The 17614-nt window shown below is 51.3% G+C and overlaps 1 protein-coding gene across 1 annotated transcript in view; it reads right to left on the bottom strand.

The window, feature by feature from the left end:
• Nucleotides 1–2763: 2763 nt before the first annotated feature.
• LOC141977507 (IgGFc-binding protein-like) overlaps nt 2764–17614 on the bottom strand; it is a 102417-nt gene continuing 87566 nt past the window's right edge. Inside the window, exon 31 of the mRNA XM_074939024.1 lies at nt 2764–2842. Coding sequence (XP_074795125.1) covers nt 2764–2842 — 79 coding nt within the window. The remainder of the gene's footprint in view (nt 2843–17614) is intronic.

The following is a 17614-nucleotide window of genomic DNA, read 5'->3' as shown; positions in this document are numbered from 1 at the left end:
TGTACTGAGCCCCCCCAGGCTGCCCGAGCTGGACGCCGCGGGCCAGGCAGTGCTGGTGAGTATAGCCCTGCATGGTGGTGTATGCATCCGATCCACTCTCCACAAAAATGGTCCATGGCTATCCCCATCCACGGACGCAGATATCCGTGGATATGAAGCAGATATCCGTGGATTTTCAGGGCTCTATTGATCATTGTAGTAGTGGAGATACGTCTGCAGGTTTTGCAACTGTTATTCTGGCAGGGGCTGGTGCCACGTTGAGTTGGAGTGTCCAGCTCCGTGGGGAGTTTGCTTCTGATGATGAGCTGGACAAGGCTGGGGAGTTGGTTGAAGGCCAGAAGAGGCCATTCACAAAAGATTTCTCCCAACTGAGCTCTCAGGCCTTGTTCTCAAAGCAAACCCGCACAACGTCTTCAAAAAGTGAGCCTGGAGATTTAAATCCATACCTGTGCTCGACACTCAGCAGAGACACTGGTTGTATGGCTCATTACAACAATTTGTAACTTACTAACCCTCCTTTGTCCCATGCCTGCCAGGTGGTAATTGTCTACTTGATTTCAAGTGGTTTCTTGCAACACATGTTAACTCCTTATGGTGGGCGCTGGAACAGGCTAGCTGCCAGAGTACTGACCTGGGGGGGTTGGGCAGGATTGGACATGGGCAGCTTGACCACGACCACACCGCTGCTTTTGGCACACTGGGTCAAGCAGAGTGAGGGCAGGTGTGCCAACCCAAACTGGGAATCACACCGCCCAGCTGCTTAATCTCTCTGGATTGCAGTTTGGCATCTGTAAAATGGGGCTAATACCAGTTTCCCACCTCCCAGGTGTCGTGAGGATAAATACATTATGAGGTGCTCCAGTACTGTAGTAATGGGGGCCACATATGTACCTAAGACAGAGAGATCAGTAAGGGGAAGTATTGAATAGTACTGGATATCAATAAAACCTTCCACAGTCAAACTAGTTGGGATCATAATTATATAAAGTATACCAGCGCCTTATTGGGGGAGCTACTCTCTAACCAGGGCTAGGATGAAATTTCCCCCAACGGCCAGTTTTGACATATTTGTCCATCATGCAGGGCCGGCCCACAACATTTTGGCACCTGAGGTGGGGAACTCAAATGGCGCCCCCCATACCCCCTCGTTTGGACCAAAACTTTGAAACTCTGGGTCCTAGTGGCACCCCCCACAGTCTAGCACCTGAGGTGGCCACCTCAGTTCGCCTCATGGTAAGGCCACCCCGCCATCATAGCCATCATCGCAGCAATTCCTACGTTCCTCTGGCCTTTAAATAAGCAGCAGCTATTGAAATACTAGAGAACAGCCCAAAATCTCTTACCTTCAGCCCCTCTCAGTGCTGCTGATTTATCTCTGAGAAGCAGCAAGAGAGGGATTTGTCCATTGCATCTCCCCCTCTCTGTCTTTCACTGTCTCTGCCTCTCCTCTTTATACAGAGAGCAATTGGCAAGCCCCAGTTCCACAGAACTCACTGGCAAAACTCCCACTGACCAAAGTTTGAGCTCCTAACATCCAAGATCCAAACAATGTGACAGGTGGAATCAGTCTCAAAACTCTGCACTGTCATCGCTGGTATCAACTCTTATCTCAAAGGTTGTGGGGAAGGTCCTATTGGGCAACATCCATTCGTCAGTGTGGGGGTGGAGGACAATGCTGGGACTGCAAATTCTCACTTTCCTGATACTACTTGCAGGGTATGGGGCTCTGAAGTGCCGGGGAGCAGCAATCAGTCTCCAGACAGATAGCTTATAGGAAGGTGTGGGGAGCAGGGCCTCTCTGCTTTAGGGGGCAGCCTGCTTTTTCTCTCTCTGATGTTGATTTCTTGTCTGCTATCATTCTGAATTCTAAGAGAGAAAGTTGTGTTACATTGCAACCTTCCACCAAGAGCATTTGTGCTGTTCTCTAATGTCTGTGTGTGTGGGCCATGAGCACAGCAATCAGGAGGCTGGTGGTAATTAACTAAACCAGGGGTTGTGGCAGTCCCATGCCAACTCCTGAGCAAAGATTACAGGGATCTGCAGCGTTACCCCTGCCAGGGGAGCGTGAATCAATATGCAAAGTGCTCTGTGGCCATACACCAGGGAGCTGGCTATGCACTGTCGCAGGTTATCTTTGTGTTAGCCTGGCCAGAGACGGCTGGAACACTGCTTCATAGGGGCAGCAAGCTATCCCTTTGGGTGCAGACCCACCCCCCTGTGCATATGCCTTGCTGTAGCTGAGAGTAGTAAACAGCCAGATGCCCAACAGGAGCGGGAGGTGCAAATCTGTGGCGCGACAGGACGCCGAACTGCACGCCCTCGACCAAGCCATGCGTCCACATCAGGGGCTGGCAGGAAACACACATGGGGGAAGGCTGCCGATGTCAAGCCCTGCTGCGCAGCTAAGGGCCCGAGTCATTAGGGACACCACAGAAGGCTCGGGGATGCTGATCACGGGAGTATTGGAGGGTATTCGTTTTGATCGATTATTGGGAAATGATATAACAGGGTTAAACCCAAAGATTTGGGGGTGACAAGGGGGGCAGAGGCACACGAAAAACTCCCCATTTGTGCCCTGATAGGGTGCGTCTACACTGCATGGTTCTTTCGGTGGCGCGTAGTTTACATACAGCTCTTCCCCACCCCACCCAGCATGGGTATAAATCGCAGCGTAGGCAGTGAGGCAAGGAGTAAGCCTGTGGAGTAAAGACACGCCTGAAGGGTGTGGGGGTGCACCCCCAGAGTACAGACCCTACATGTTGGCTACTGGCCCAGGTCGTGCCATCCCGTCTGCACTGCTGTTTTTGGCAGCGTGGCGTTCTGCCGCCGGAGCCGCTCCCCGCTGCAGGGGAAGAGCCCAGCAGCACTGGCAGGCAGAGGGAAAGCGGCTCGACCTTTCCCTGCTGCCTCCCCTCTGCCAGAGTCTTTCCCTGACACATGTAGTGACACACGCAGCCTGCTTTTCACTGTGGTGTTTAGCTACACGTGTGCAACATGCTGCCGAAAGTGGCATGTAGTGGAGACGTAGCCACAGTATGCTCCAGAGGGAAAGGTACAGCTGATGGGTTTTTAAACTGTTCTGTCACATATTTTGAACATTGATTTGATTCCTGGTCCTGCCTCAGCACAGTGGGAAGAACTAGATGACCTCTCAAGGTCCCTTCCAATCCTCCATTAGATATGAGAAGTGGGGAAGCTGGGTGATGAGAAGGCTTCTCGTGTGAATGGGCGAGGTTTGAAATCAAAGGGGTAATAGCGGAAGTTTGGGTTGTGCCTCTCTCACTTAGGGAGCAGTCTGCTTTCGGTCTCCCTGTAATTGGTTGGTGGAGTCTAAGAAATAAAGCAAAATAAAGTAATGGCGCATTCTTTCAGGAAGAGTATACATGTTTTCCCCCTGAACACAGTCCTTTTTCAAAGGGAGGAGAGATGTGATGGACTGAGAAAACATCACTATTGTTTTTTCTGATCATTATGTGTGACTTGGTTTCCCTTGTTTGGTTTTGTATGGCTGCTTGCTGGAATGCATAGAGTTAAATCAAAGGAGGTGGCATAAGCGTGGAAGGGGATCAATTCTGTGAATTTGCCAACATGCCAGTTAGATTTTAAAGCTGAAATCTAACAAACCAGATTTACCAATGGATGAGTGTTATGGCCATTTTATCTAATAGGATAAAACCTGTTTATAGAGTCTGTGCAAGCCTCTCTAGCGGTCGGTACCTCTCTGAAGGTTTTACAAGCTGTGTAGTTCACCTTCATAGAATCATAGAATATCAGGGTTGGAAGGGACCTCAGGAGGTCATCTAGTCCAACCCCCTGCTCAAAGCAGGACCAATCCCCAATTTTTGCCCCAGATCCCAAATGGCCCCCTCAAGGATTGAACTCACAACCCTGGGTTTAGCAGGCCAATGCTCAAACCACTGAACTATCCCTCCACTGTTTTGGTTCCAGGGGAGCTGTGGTAACCCTCCCCTCTTGGAGTGGCATGCAGTCCCCAGCCCACAGTCATTTATGAGCTAATCGTACACTTACTACTGTCATTCAGAAGCTGTATGGGGCTGCAATATCCGTCACCTCTCCCCCATAAAGGAGGGGTGAACCTAGGGTGCCCAGCCAGCCTCCTAGAGGACCCCACCTCTTATTCCATGGATGGCGTTTCAGCCGTGCCCATTCATAACTTCACATTTCAGCTCGTCAGATAACAGTCATTCTGCTGACAAGCTGGCACACCACATTCATCAAGCCGTGCAGCACCCCAGTGTATTTTCTCTCTTTAGAGCCTAGGGGGCAGATCTGGAGGGAGAGCTCTCGCAAGCCCCCTCTTACCCCTGTCGCCCAAAACCTTCGGGCATGATCTTAAGACCCGACCTCTGTTGGAATTATTAATATGGGAAACCACCACACACTAATTGAACCATAAATTCCTTTATTAAATCCAAAGGCCAAATGGTACATATACAATTGTTCTATACAGGCCTACAAAGCCTAACTAAGAAGAAATTTACTGCACCCAAAGAGTACCAAAACATTTATAAGTGTAACCCTTCTGCCAGGTGGAACCAGCAGCAACAAGGGCTGGATTCAGTATCTAGTATCAGTATCTTTTCAACAATACAACACAAAACAAGCTCGAGCCCCCACCCAGTGACCTGGGACAATTACACACCGACCCCTGGGTGCCTCTGAGAGGCAGTACTTCCCACTCGCAAGCACAGAGTCTGAGTGTAGCAAAAACTTTTAATAAAAGGAGGGAATTAACTCAGCATTAATTTGGGAAAACACCACAACTAGGGCTCATAAACACAAACCATGAGCAAAAGACCCACCCCCAAGTAAGTTGGGCAGTGTCCGTTTCCCCTCAGGGTCTTATGTCCAGCAACCCAAAAGTCCTTTAACGTGCTTGTCCCTTCTCTCTACCCCACTCTCAGTTGCTGTCCTTGGCCAGTACAGCCCCAGAGTTCAGTGGTTCATCCACAGAGTTCACCTCCCAGGGTGAAGGCAGGGAGGGGTAAGGCGGGGGGGGGGGGGGTGAGGAGGCACCTCACATCTGCACTGCTTGGGCACTCACTCATTGCCACAGCAGCCAATTGCCAAAACTCTGCAGGGCTCTACTCTGGCTCTCTCCACCAGCCTCTCTGCCAGCCACCCGCAACACCCCTCCACCAGCCACGCTACTAGCCACTTGCCATGCCTCTCCACCAGCTGCCCACACACACAGAGTTCTCACTGATTTCAGCTGTTAGTGAGGCAGCCTCTTTCAACAGAGATACTATCCCAAAGGAGGTCTAATACTTGGACCAAAGTATCAGTGATTTCAGCTCTGTAGCAAGTCCAAGTTAGCTCTTTTATTATTCCATAGAAAGGGTAGTCAAATAGTGTCTATGACCCTTAAACAAGTTCACACATATGTACCCCCACCCTCTCTTCACTCATTGGGCTTTGGAACCCATATCCCCTGCCTAGAGAGAGCTGTTCCGTTGAGGGTGAGTCGCTCCATTGGGGTATGCCAGGTACAGTTCTGCTGCCCTTGGTTCACACAACAAGGATAGCAACCCTTTATTACTTCTGCCCCAATAACAAGGAGACTGGGGATCCAACACCAGCCACAAGTGATCATTCGGGCAAGCAGTCCCATCATGCTGAACACCAAAGCAGGGTGGGTTGTCCATGCAAACGAGATCAGCTTCTGAAGTCCTTTTCCACAGCTCACCACTAGATGTCAGGAGAGAGCTCATCCAGATTCTGCTTACATAAGCATTTGATCAAGAGGCTTCCAAACAGGCTAAACCCAGGGGCACTTAGATCCATACTGGTCGGCTCCGGCATGGTCGGGCAAGTATTGCTTTGAACAGGGGGTTGGACTAGACGTCCTCCTGAGGTCTCTTCCAACCGTAATCTTCTATGATTCTATTATTCTATTAGCTATGGACCCTTTAGGTGTTTATTTTTTACACCTTTTAACAAACAAGTGATGTGTTGCCAATTGTTGACTTCAGCTAAAATCCAGTTGGAGACAGTTCACTCCTATTTCCAGTTTGAATCCAGATAAGATTTACAAGGTCCTTTCTCCCCAGGGCTTTTCATCCCTGCCTTCTTGCTGTTCAAGAGTTTTCCCATTGTACCTGGGTTCACACAGGCTTGAACACTGGTGTATGGGTTGGGGAAGGGTGGTGTCGGCTCATTTTAAGACAGAGTCTCTTTGTTTTATTTAAAACCATCTGCAGACACCCCATTGGCCAAAGTCTTTTTAGACACTTCCCCAGATCTCATCACGAGCACCGGAACCTGTGTAGAAGTGGGGCAGGCCACCGGTGCCAGAACTGTGGTCCCACCCCCTGCTCCTCCTCCTCTTGCCCCCCTAACCCGGAGCTGGACCATGGTAAGAGCCACCCAATGAGCTCGGGCCGTTGTGGGGAGCCCTGGACCCTCCACCTGCCCTTGGCAAGGGGCCACAGTGCCTGAGAGCCTGAAAGCAGCCCCTGGCCCATGTCTCCACCCCGCAGGGTGCATCACCCAGGGCAGGTGGAGGGTCCAGGGCTCCCCACAGTGGCCTGGGGCTCCCTGGGTGACTCTTATCACAGCTTGGCTCCAGCTTCCGGTCTGGCCAGGGGGAGGGGCCTCGGAAGGGAGAGGAAGAGCAGGGAGTGGGGCCCCATGGCAAGGGGGAGACTAAAGCCCACCTCAGCCCCCCACCAGGAAGAATCTGGTGCCGCTGGCAGGGGCTGTGCTTCATGGTGGGGGAAGCTGATGATCACCTTTATCATCTTCTGCCACTGCCACTCCATGCCTGCCTGAGGCTACTATGCCCATGTGAAAAAGCAGGAGGGCCATGGCCCCCTGATCTCTCCAGTTCCGGTGCCTCTGGGTCTCATTCGTTATTCTTTGAACCAGATATCCTCCATACCTCATTCCTTCTGGACTTACCACTTACTATTTTCAAGGCCTTCCTGATACTCGCCAGTCTTTACAATACACAAATATTTTCTTAACCAAGATTAGTTCACTTTAATTCTTTACTATTATACTTATCCCCCCATTCCCACCCTTTCTCCCATCTGGTTCTTTGGAGGGATGGGGTCCCAGGAAGCAGTGCTTTGGACCAAAGGGAGAAATAGGGCAGGGCTGGCTCCCTGCAAAACATTTCTCAGCCATGCCCAGCTTTTAACAGCAGATGGGTTGGGCCAGGAAGATTCTTCCAACCGCCCCATTGTCCAGTTACTTTCTCTGCGCCACCTCCTTGGAGGTCAGGGCTGGGGACCCCTTTGGCTTTCCCACACCTAGGGGGAGGAAGAAGAATGGTGATGTCCCACCCCATTGGTGTGGCCTTTGGAGTCCCCCAGGTTGGGTCAAGACAAGCAGCATTTCTTCCCCCACCCGGCTCAGGGTCCTTCACATTTTCACAGACCAACAGGCAGGCTTCGACTGCGGGGAGAAATCCCCCTTCTTTCCTGGCTGTAGTTACCTCTGCCAAGCAGCCATCCTGCTCTTTGACTGGGCATTTCCCACCCTTGGCTGGGTGCCGGGGATTGGGCAGGGCCCCGCAGCTGCCTCATGTCCCCACACTGCCATCACCACAGACCCACAAGAATGCAGGCCTGGAAGGGACTTTGACAGATCTACACCAGTCCTCAGCCCTGAGGCAAGGCTAAGTGTTATCCTGACCAGCCGTGCCCAGTGCGTGTCTAACCCACCTCTCCTGCTTCTGGTCCCAGGTATGGGAGGGCAGAGAGACCATTTCCCTGGCCTGAGTATCAGGGCTCAGAGAAGCTTCCCCTTCCAGTCAGTAAGACTTCTTGCTCCCACAGAGGTTGCTGTCTCTCCCCCCGCCCCCCACCTTCCCTCAGTCTCAGGGGTTTGGTTTCATAAGCTGAGGAGGTACCTGTCAGGGGCGGCTCTACCAATTTTGCCTTCCCAAGCAGTCACCGCCGAATTGCCGCTGCAGCAACAGTGACGGCACTACCGCCGAATTGCCGCCGCCCCCGGAAGAGCGGGCGAGCTGCCACCGAATTGCCGCTGCGGGACATGGACTGCCGCCCCATTCTCATTGCCGCCCCAAGCACCTGCTTGGAAAGCTGGTGCCTGGAGCCGGCCCTGGATCTCCTCTCTGATACTGATATGGGGCATAAAAGCCCCCCTGTGACGGGTTGGGTCACAGAAACTCCCTTTGGGACTGCCACTGATGTGCCTAGACTACTTCTGAGCCTGTTTTCCCTGCCAGCTTGGGACTTCAGTACCTTGCCTTGTTTGAGCCAGACACGCTTGCCTGCTGCAAACAGATCCAAGTCTGAAGCACGTCCCCCACATGCTGCAGGCTTAACTGAAAACAGCTTAAGTGTTCCTGTCTCCAGCACTCAGATACCCAGCTCCCAATGGGGTCCAACCCCCAAATAAATCCTTTTTACCCTGTATAAAGCTTATACAAGATAAACTCATAAATTGTTCACCCTCTATAACACTGATAGAGAGATATGCACAGCTGTTTGCCCCTCCCCCCCAGGTATTAATACTTATTCTGGGTTAATTAATAAGTAAACAGTCATTCTATTAAATACAAAAAGTAGGATTTAAGTGGTTCCAAGTAATAACAGACAGAACAAAGTAAATTACCAAACAAAATAAAAATAAAACATGCAAGTCTATGCCTAATACAGTAGGAAACTAAATGCAGGTAAATCTCACCCTCAGAGATGTTCCAATAAGCTTCTTTGACAGACTAGCTTCCTTCTAGTCTGGGTCCAGCAATCACTCACACCCCTGTAGTCACTCACACCCCTTTGTTCCAGTTTCTTTCAGGCAGCTCCTTGGGGTGGAGAGGCTATCTCTTGAGCCAGCTGAAGACAAAATGGAGGGGTTTCCCAAGGGGTTATATAGTCTCTCTCTTGTGGGTAGAAACCCCTCTCTCCCCCTGTGTAGAATCACAGCTACAAAATGGAGTTTTGGAGTCCCATGGGCAAGTCACATGTCCATGCATGACTCAGTTCTTTACAGACTGACGCCAAGTTAGCCCGAACGTTTCCAGGAAAGCTCAGATGTCTACTGACGTCTATAAGGTCCATTGTTGGCCAAGTACTTCCAATTACTTGAATAACCCCTTCACACTAAGTTGACCAAATCTGCCTTAGGTGCTTTCTACAGCAAACACTTTAAATACAAGCATAGAGCCAACGCTCATAAGTTCAGATATAAAAAATGATTCATGCATACAAATAGGAAGAATACATTCAGTAGAACATAACCTTTGCAGAGATATGTTACATGGCGTATGTAGCATAAAACATATTCCAGTTATGTCATATTTACATTCATAAGCATATTTCTATAAAGCATTATGGGGTGCAACCCCCCCAAACTCTGTGAGCTATTCCATTTGCATGTTGGTTAATGGAGGGGGTCTGATTGCCCTATTCGGCTCTTAAAGCCATAATCCCATTGCCAAACAGCACATATCAGGACTACCTGGCAAGGCACCTACAGCCGGACCCTGACCCCTCCTGGGGCTACATTGACCGCTGTGCTGTAGGCGGAGGGACTGTAACCCACATTTCACACCCGGAAGCATTTAATGGGGTTTCACGGCATGGGGCTTAACTACATCGTAGCTGTCCCAGTGTCTCTCCGTCCAGTGAATATCTTCCCAGTAACTACCCCTGTCCGCTCCGCTCGAATGAGTCTGCTCTCAATGGTGCGCACTGCAGCATGTGGCTGGTGGTTTGGGGCGTGCACGGCTCACCACAACCATGACAACCCATTGGCGGACCGGCTGTGGGGCTCCCTCCCTCCGGAGGTTCATTGAGTTCGGGGCACAGCTGGCCTTTCCAGCACTGCGCTGGGCATCAGTCGGCAGGTGGGCCCCACTGACCACAGACGGAATGACGCTTTCCCCCACCCATCCAAGGAACAATAAGGTCCCCAGAGATGTTGCATTGGGCTGCAATATCTGTCCCAAGGCCCGCAGAGCAGGACACTGCAGTGGGAAAGGGAGCAACATGGTCCTGTCCCCAGTGGCCAACTCGCTCTGCACAGGCAGGCTCCAAGGGAAGTGAAGGGCTGGAAGTTTCTACCCATGTTTTCACTGTGAAAGCAGCCTCCTCGCTAATGCACAGGGAGTGGCTATCTCTGAGCAGCTATTTCATGGGTCTCAGGATCCCCTGGCAGTGCACCGGTCCTGCCAGATTCTGCCCTTCCTGCCTGCAGCCCCCACTGACAATTGAGAGGTCTGGATATCTCTGCCCCTAAACTCGGGGTCATGGCCTCCGCTGGCAGCTCCTGATACCTGTGTCTCCACCGTAGGCAGCTTCCCTCCTGGTTTAACTGGCAGGAAGACAAAAATTACTGACTTGTCATCCAGGGACACCTGGAGCATGGGGCAAACTTTGCAGAGCCTGAATTTTTGACAACCCAGTTGCCCCCCTGCCCAAAGCTGTCCAGGCCACCCCCAGCTCTAACCACCACACCCCACTTTCCTCCCAGAGCTGGGGATAGAACCCAGGAGTCCTGGCTCCCAGCCCCCCGCTCTAACCATTCGAAAGAACTTCTGGACCAAGATACTACAATTCCCACAAGGCACTACTCATATTCTTATTTCCTAGGAAAGGAAACTAAGGCACAGAACTGCTAAGGGGCCTGTTCCTACCCTCACACTGTGACTCAGCTCTCCATCGGAAGCAGAACCTAGGAGTCTTTTTTCTTAAGCTCCTTCTGTAACCCGCTAGACCAGTCTCTCCTACACCACCCTCCTGGGGCTGGGAACAGAACCAACATCGCTGCCTAGTACACGGCACTGCCTCTTTGACCAGATGCTCCTGTTGTCTGTCGACTCTACCACTGGCTTACACTCCTGGGTCCCTCTTGCAATAGCCTGGTATTTGGTTCAGAGGGGGTCAGCGACCTCAGGTGGGTCATACCGTTGTGTCCATTGTTCTTTACCCAACAACAGCAGCATTCACTGTGGTGTATCGGAATAGGGTGGCAGCCCTTGCAATAGTTCCAGCAGCGCTCTGTTGTATCAACCAGGCAAGGTACTAACAAGCTTCAACCGGATTTTATTTTCAAAGTGGAAACCTCTTTACCAAGCTGCTGCTGCACCCTCTGTAGCTTTCTCCCAGCCTCTCAACTCCTCCCCACTCCTTTCTGTTTCCTGTCCTTTCAGACTCCCAACAGCCAGTGCTCCCAAGTCTAATAATTACAAGTGTTGGGGACACTGGGGCATGGCCACTAGGTAACTCGAGGGGATGGAAGACCACGAGTGTCAATGAAGCCCCCTCGCACTAGGCCCAGGTGTCCTTGGCCCCCCCTCCCGCCTGGAGGCACTCGCAGCAGCTCTGCATACTAGGCCCAAGTGTCCTTGGCCCCCCGCCTGGAGGCACTCGCAGCAGTTATGCTGAGGATCTGCAACAATATGCTGCAGAGTCAGACTGCCTGAAACTAAGCAAGGCCACACAGGGCAGATATGGAAGAACAATGCTGAATAAATCAGCTTTATGTATAGTTTAAGAAATGATACAGAGAACCAGGGAACTAGCTGGGAACTGGATTGGCTGGCTCTGTGGATACTTGGGGCAGCTTGCTATTGGATAAGTATGCTGGGAAAAAGGATGTATAAAAGCCTGTGTAACTTCCTGCTCTGGGTACAGGATTTGAGATTCAAATCTCCCTGTACCTATTTGAAGCTTCAAATAAACTTTTCTGCTTCTCCACCCCGTTGTGATTATTGGGTGTAGCACAGCGGGTAACGAACCACTCAAGCTGTTGTTCAGCCTCTCGGCACTGGGTGCCGGCAACAGCTTTTGGCGTCCCTCGGTGGGCGACGAGGCTGCAATTTAGCCTTGCCCGGACCCCTCCTGGAGGTCGAGGATTGCGGCAAGAACCGACGCCCAGTGCGCACCGGTGAGTTCACCAGGGCCTCGGAGGAGACGCGATTTGATCGACCCCGGAGGGCACAACGGTGCAACGCAGTGGAGAAGCAGTTGTGGTAGACAACGGTGAAGAACTGGTCCCTTGCAGTTGTGGACGACGGTGAAGAACTGGTCCCTTGGATAAGGTAGGAACCTTTTGAAATCCAGATTGTATGCTCTGTTGGAACCTGGGAATACCCAGAGTTACCCTGTAGGTATGGGACAGGGACAGAGCTCGGGGGTTAGGGCACGGTGTACGCCCCTAGAATGCATTCTAGAAAACTGGAAGGTATTTGGTGCAGATCCGATGACTAAGAGCCAATTAAAACGATTCTGTACAGTTGACTGGCCTCAATATCAACTAGGGGACCAGGAGTGGTGGCCACCAGGAGGGTCAATTAATTACAACACGATCCTTCAGTTACTCCTGTTCTGTCAGAGAACAAGGAAATGGAATGAACATATGTATGCGCATTTGTTTCTGACTTTATGTACTCGACCAGATATTTTACAGCACTGTAATCTGACTCTGACTGGTTCGGTAGCAGCTAATGTTAGTCCCCAGACCCCCACCCCCACTGTAATGGCAGAGCCGGTGTCCCCTTCGGCCCCTACACCCACACCTTGCAAGTCCCCAATGGTTGGCCTATACCCCTTAATCACCGAAACTAAAGTCTCCCGGTCTGGATCGGACAGGCGTCCGGCCACGACTATGCAGGTTTATACTCATGTATAAGCCCTTTAATCCTGTGGATTTGGCTGCTTTCAAAGCACAGGCAGGAGAGTTTTCCACCAACCTAAGCAGGTTTATATCAGTCTTTGAGGGGTGCCTCAGTAGTCACAAGCCAGACTGGGATGATTGTAACATCCTCCTGCGAACCCTATTGTCTGAGGTTGAAAGACAACAGGTTGTGTCCAAGGCAAGGGAGGAGGCACAGAAACGGTACGACCGGGATCGTATTAATGTCCCTGACCTGGATGCACAAGTCCCCCGAGCAGACCCCAGGTGGGATCTAAATGATCATGGGGATATGACCCGCCTTACCTCCTATAAGGAGTTGCTTTTGCATGGACTCCGTCACTCGGCTGTCCAACATAATAATTGGGCAAAGCCCTATGAAGTAATGCAGGATTTAAAAGAAAGCCCAGGGCCCTTTCTACAGCGTATTCGGGACACCATTCGACAGAACACTAATGCAGACCCCGATGATCAGGCAACTGAGTCAATTATTAAGGGAATTTTTACGAGCAGACCAGCCCCTGATATTAAGAGAAAGTTACAAAAAAAGGAGGATTTAATGGGCATGACCACGGCACAAATCTTAGAGACTGCAAACCAAACTTATAGTCTGAGAGAGACAGAGAAGGAGAGAAAGCAAGTGAGATTGATGGTAACAGCGGTACAGGCCGGCACTAAGAGAAGTGGCCGGGGAAGAAGGGGCCGTGGACGCGACCGTCCGGGCCCGCAGGAGAGACGATTGGGTCGCAACCAGTGTGCTCTGTGTCTACAGGAGGGACACTGGAAAAATGAGTGCCCAAAGAGGAAAGAAAAGGGGGGTGCTCCTATGATGGCGATGGCGGAGCAGGAATAGGGGTGTCAGGGGAGACGGACCACCCTACCCCCGGAACCCCGAGTAAAGATGCGGGTGGGAAGCTCAGAAATAGATTTTTTAGTGGACTCTGGAGCGGCCCGAACTGCCGTAAATCAGCCTCTTCAGTTGCCAGTAGCAGATTCCCTCACCGTGGTGGGAGCCACAGGCAGGGACACCAAGTGCCCAGTGTATGCCCCAGCGGAATGCGCTTTGGGAAACAGGACTATATCCCACAAGCTGGTATCCCTCCCTGAGTGTCCAGCACCTCTGCTGGGACGGGATCTGCTTTGTCACCTCGGTGCCACCCTGCATTTTACTGAGGACGAAATAACCCTTACCTTACCCCTGAGAATGCATGGATCAACCTTGCAGTTGAGCCCTCAGCCATGCAAGCCCCAGAATGGAGCCCGTGGGAAGAACAGGTGTACCCCCTCGTGTGGGCATCAGGGATTCCAGGAAAGGCCACCCACCAGACCCCCATTACTATTCAGCTCATACCAGGGAAAGGCCCAGTGCAAGTAAAACAGTATCCAATCAAGAGGGAAGCCAGAGAAGGTTTACAGGAAACTATAGATCGATTCCTAATATATGGTATTCTCCTGGAATGTCAGTCAGCCTGGAACACTCCCATTCTACCCGTACAGAAGCCTGATGGCACGTATCGGCTGGTAAGGACCTAAGGGCAGTCAATGAACGGGTTAAGACTCTGCACCCTCTTGTCCCTAACCTGTATACCTTATTGGCTTCTATAGGGGGACAGTATACCCATTTTTCAGTCTTTGATCTGAAAGATGCTTTCTTTACCATCCCAGTTGCCACCCCGTCACAAGAGATCTTCTCCTTCGAGTGGGAGGACCGAAAAAGGGTTAAAAAGCAACTTTGCTGGACAGTGTTGGTCCAGGGATTTAAAAACTCCCCCACCCTCTTTGGCCAGGCTCTGGCCAGGGACCTAGAGGAGTGGGATAATGAGGAGGCCCTCCTTCTGCAGTATGTAGATGATTTGATAATTGCCACTGTGGGCCAAACCCCCTGCCTTAAAGCTACCGTGAGCCTCCTGAATTTTATTGGACTCCGGGGATATCAGGTAGCATGGAGTAAGGCTCAAATTGCCCTCCCAGAGGTACGGTACCTCGGGTTTCACATACAGCAAGGGGAGCGTCAGCTTTCAAGCGAAAGAAAGGAAGCTATCTGTCAAGTTCCTACCCCAAGTAACCGTAAGCGGCTCAGGGCATTTCTGGGTATGGCAGGCTTTTTCAGGATATGGATCCCAGAGTTTGGACTGTGGGCTAAACCCCTGTACGACTGTGTAAAAGGAGCTGATCATGACCCCTTCTATTGGACCCCAGAGGCTGACAGGGCATTTAAAATCCTGAAAAGAAAATTGATGGAAGCCCTGGCTCTGGGCCTGCCGGATCTCTCTAAGCCGTTTCAGTTGTATGTACATGAACGAAGGGGGGTGGCCCTAGGAGTGCTCACACAGCTGTTAGGAGCATGGAGACATCCCGTGGCTTATTTTTCTAAGCAATTGGATCAGGTTGCAAAGGGTTGGCTGGCATGTTTACGGGCGGTCGCAGCTACTGCCCTAGTGCTTGAGGAAGCCGAGAAGCTAACATTGGGAGGGGTTATGCAAATCTATACTCCCCTTATGGTCCGAGCCTTATTGGATGCAAAGGGAGGGCTCTGGCTCACCCAGGCTCGGATTGCTCGGTACCAGGCTAAGCTGTTAGAGAACTCTGAAGTCACCTTACAGCCTTGCCCCTCCCTTAACCCAGCCACCCTCTTGCCAGAAACAGAGGAACAGAAACATGACTGTTTAGAGATCATAGATGCCCAGTACTCCAGCCGTCCGGATTTAAAGGATGTACCCCTCCCAAATGCAGATTATGAGTGGTACACTGATGGTAGCAGTACTGTAATAGATGGGCAAAGGAGGGCGGGTTATGAGGTTGTGACCCTCCATGACACTGTGGAAGCTGAAGGTTTGCCTGCTGGGACCTCTGCCCAGCTTGCTGAACTAACAGCCCTGACCCGTGCACTTGAACTGTCAAAAGGAAAGCGGGTCAACATTTTTACTGATTCAAAGTATGCTTTTGGGGTGCTACATGCTCATGCTGGCCTATGGAAGCAAAGGGGAATGCTGACAGCCCAAGGCTCCCCAGTCAAGTACGGGCCCCAAATCCTCCGGCTCCTAGAAGCCGTACAACTTCCCTCGGAAGTGGCGGTGGTACACTGTAAAGCCCATCAAAGGGAGGATCAAGATGTGGCCAGAGGTAACGCCCAGGCAGATAGAGAGGCTAAGCATGCTGCCACCCTGCCATCCCCTCAGACTGAGAACGCCCATATGCATGCCCTTATCCCATCAGTAGGGGAGCTTCCAACCCCTCAGTACTCTGGGGAGGAGAGACAGCTAACTGACAAACTCGGTCTCCGGGAAAAGGAGGGATGGCTCCATTCCCCAGAAGGGAAGGTCCTCTTACCAAAGGGCCTGATCCAGCCGGTGCTGCAGAAACTACATCAAACCACTCATGCTGGCAGGGAAGCACTTATCCAGCTAATGGGAAAATACTTTATCACTTCCGGACTCCGACCCCTGGCTGCCCAGGTACAAGCGGACTGCTTAGTCTGCCAAAAGAATAACCCCCGACCGGGACATCCTGTGCCACCAGCTGCCCTAGAACCCACTCCGGGCCCTGGACAAGTGTGGCAAATAGACTTTACTGAGTTTCCCCGGACCCAAGGGTTCAAATATCTCCTTGTTATAGTGGATCGGTTCAGCGGATGGCCAGAAGCCTTCCCATGCCATAATTGCACTGCCAGAACAGTGGCCCTCAAGTTTGTTAAGGAGATCATTCCTCGCTTTGGACTTCCCCTGTGGATGGAATCTGACAACGGGACACACTTCACGTCAAAAATCATTCAAAGCATCTCACATGCCTTACAGATCCCCTGGAAACTCCATACGCCCTGGAGACCGCAAGCCAGTGGTGTAGTGGAGCGTACCAATCAGACCCTTTAACGGCATCTCTCAAAAGTGTGCCAAGAAGCCTCACTGCGATGGACTGATGCTTTGCTCCTCGTCCTACTCCATATCCGCATTCTCCCAAAGGGTAGATTAGGGCTCAGTCCCTTTGAAATTATGTTTGGAAGGGCATGGCCTATGAATGGCACCCCGGTTCTGTCAGGGGAATGGGAGTTGGGTAATGGTTTTTTGTCACAGTATATGTCTTCCCGTCTGCTGTTCTCTTGTCTCTTCACAGGTATACCAAGGATTCCCGGCCTCTCCCCTTGGACACTCCCGTCCACTCCTTACAGCCTGGTGACTCTGTGCTTGTTCGTACCTGGAAAGACGAGCCTCTCCAGGAAAAGTGGAAAGGACCCTATACCATCCTGCTGATCTCCCATACAGCGGCAAAGATCGATTTGTCACAAGACCTGGACACAAAAACTGGATCCATCACTCTCGTCTGAAGGCAGTACCCGCCCCCTCGTCAGCAGAACAGTGGACCGTCCAACCTGCTGACTCCTCATCTAGTGACGATCTCGGGCTAAAGCTACTGTTTAAAAGACACAAATAGCGGGCACCTTAATGCTAAAATGGGCCCACCCAAGTACTGGAGACCCTGGGTTGAGAAGACTCTGGTGATAATTAATTGGGTAACATTGTTATTCTCTGTATTGGTATTTCCAAACTGTGCATATCGGGAGCATAACTCCTTTGTTTCACTTGCGCACCATGTTGCTACTTTAACAAACCAGACTGATTGCTGGGTATGTGCTCCAACTCCACTGTCCCCCAAAACGGGAATGCCCCTTGACATGCTGCCCCTGACCCTAGCAGAATTAGCCGCCACCAAAGAGCAGGAAAGAACGGACCCGCCGTTCTGGAACAAGACCTCTTTACAGCAGGCCACCTATCAGGACCAGGAATATTCAGTTGCAGTACTCACTGAGGGAGTGTTATGTTTTACCCGAAACCAATCTGATCACTATGGGCGTCCTGTGGGAAAAAGCTCCTGTGTTATTACACAGTGGGCTGATGGGTATTGGATAAAGACCAACAGGGGAGGCCAACAGTGTGGGTGTAATGGTTCCTCCCCTTTTAGGGAAACTCTTACAAATAATCTTACCACA

Source organism: Natator depressus, chromosome 24 (genome assembly GCF_965152275.1).
Source record: "Natator depressus isolate rNatDep1 chromosome 24, rNatDep2.hap1, whole genome shotgun sequence".
In the NCBI taxonomy this organism is placed as follows: Eukaryota; Metazoa; Chordata; order Testudines; family Cheloniidae; genus Natator; species Natator depressus.
Note: the sequence above shows the minus strand (reverse complement) of the source record. Positions and strands in the feature narration are given on the sequence as shown.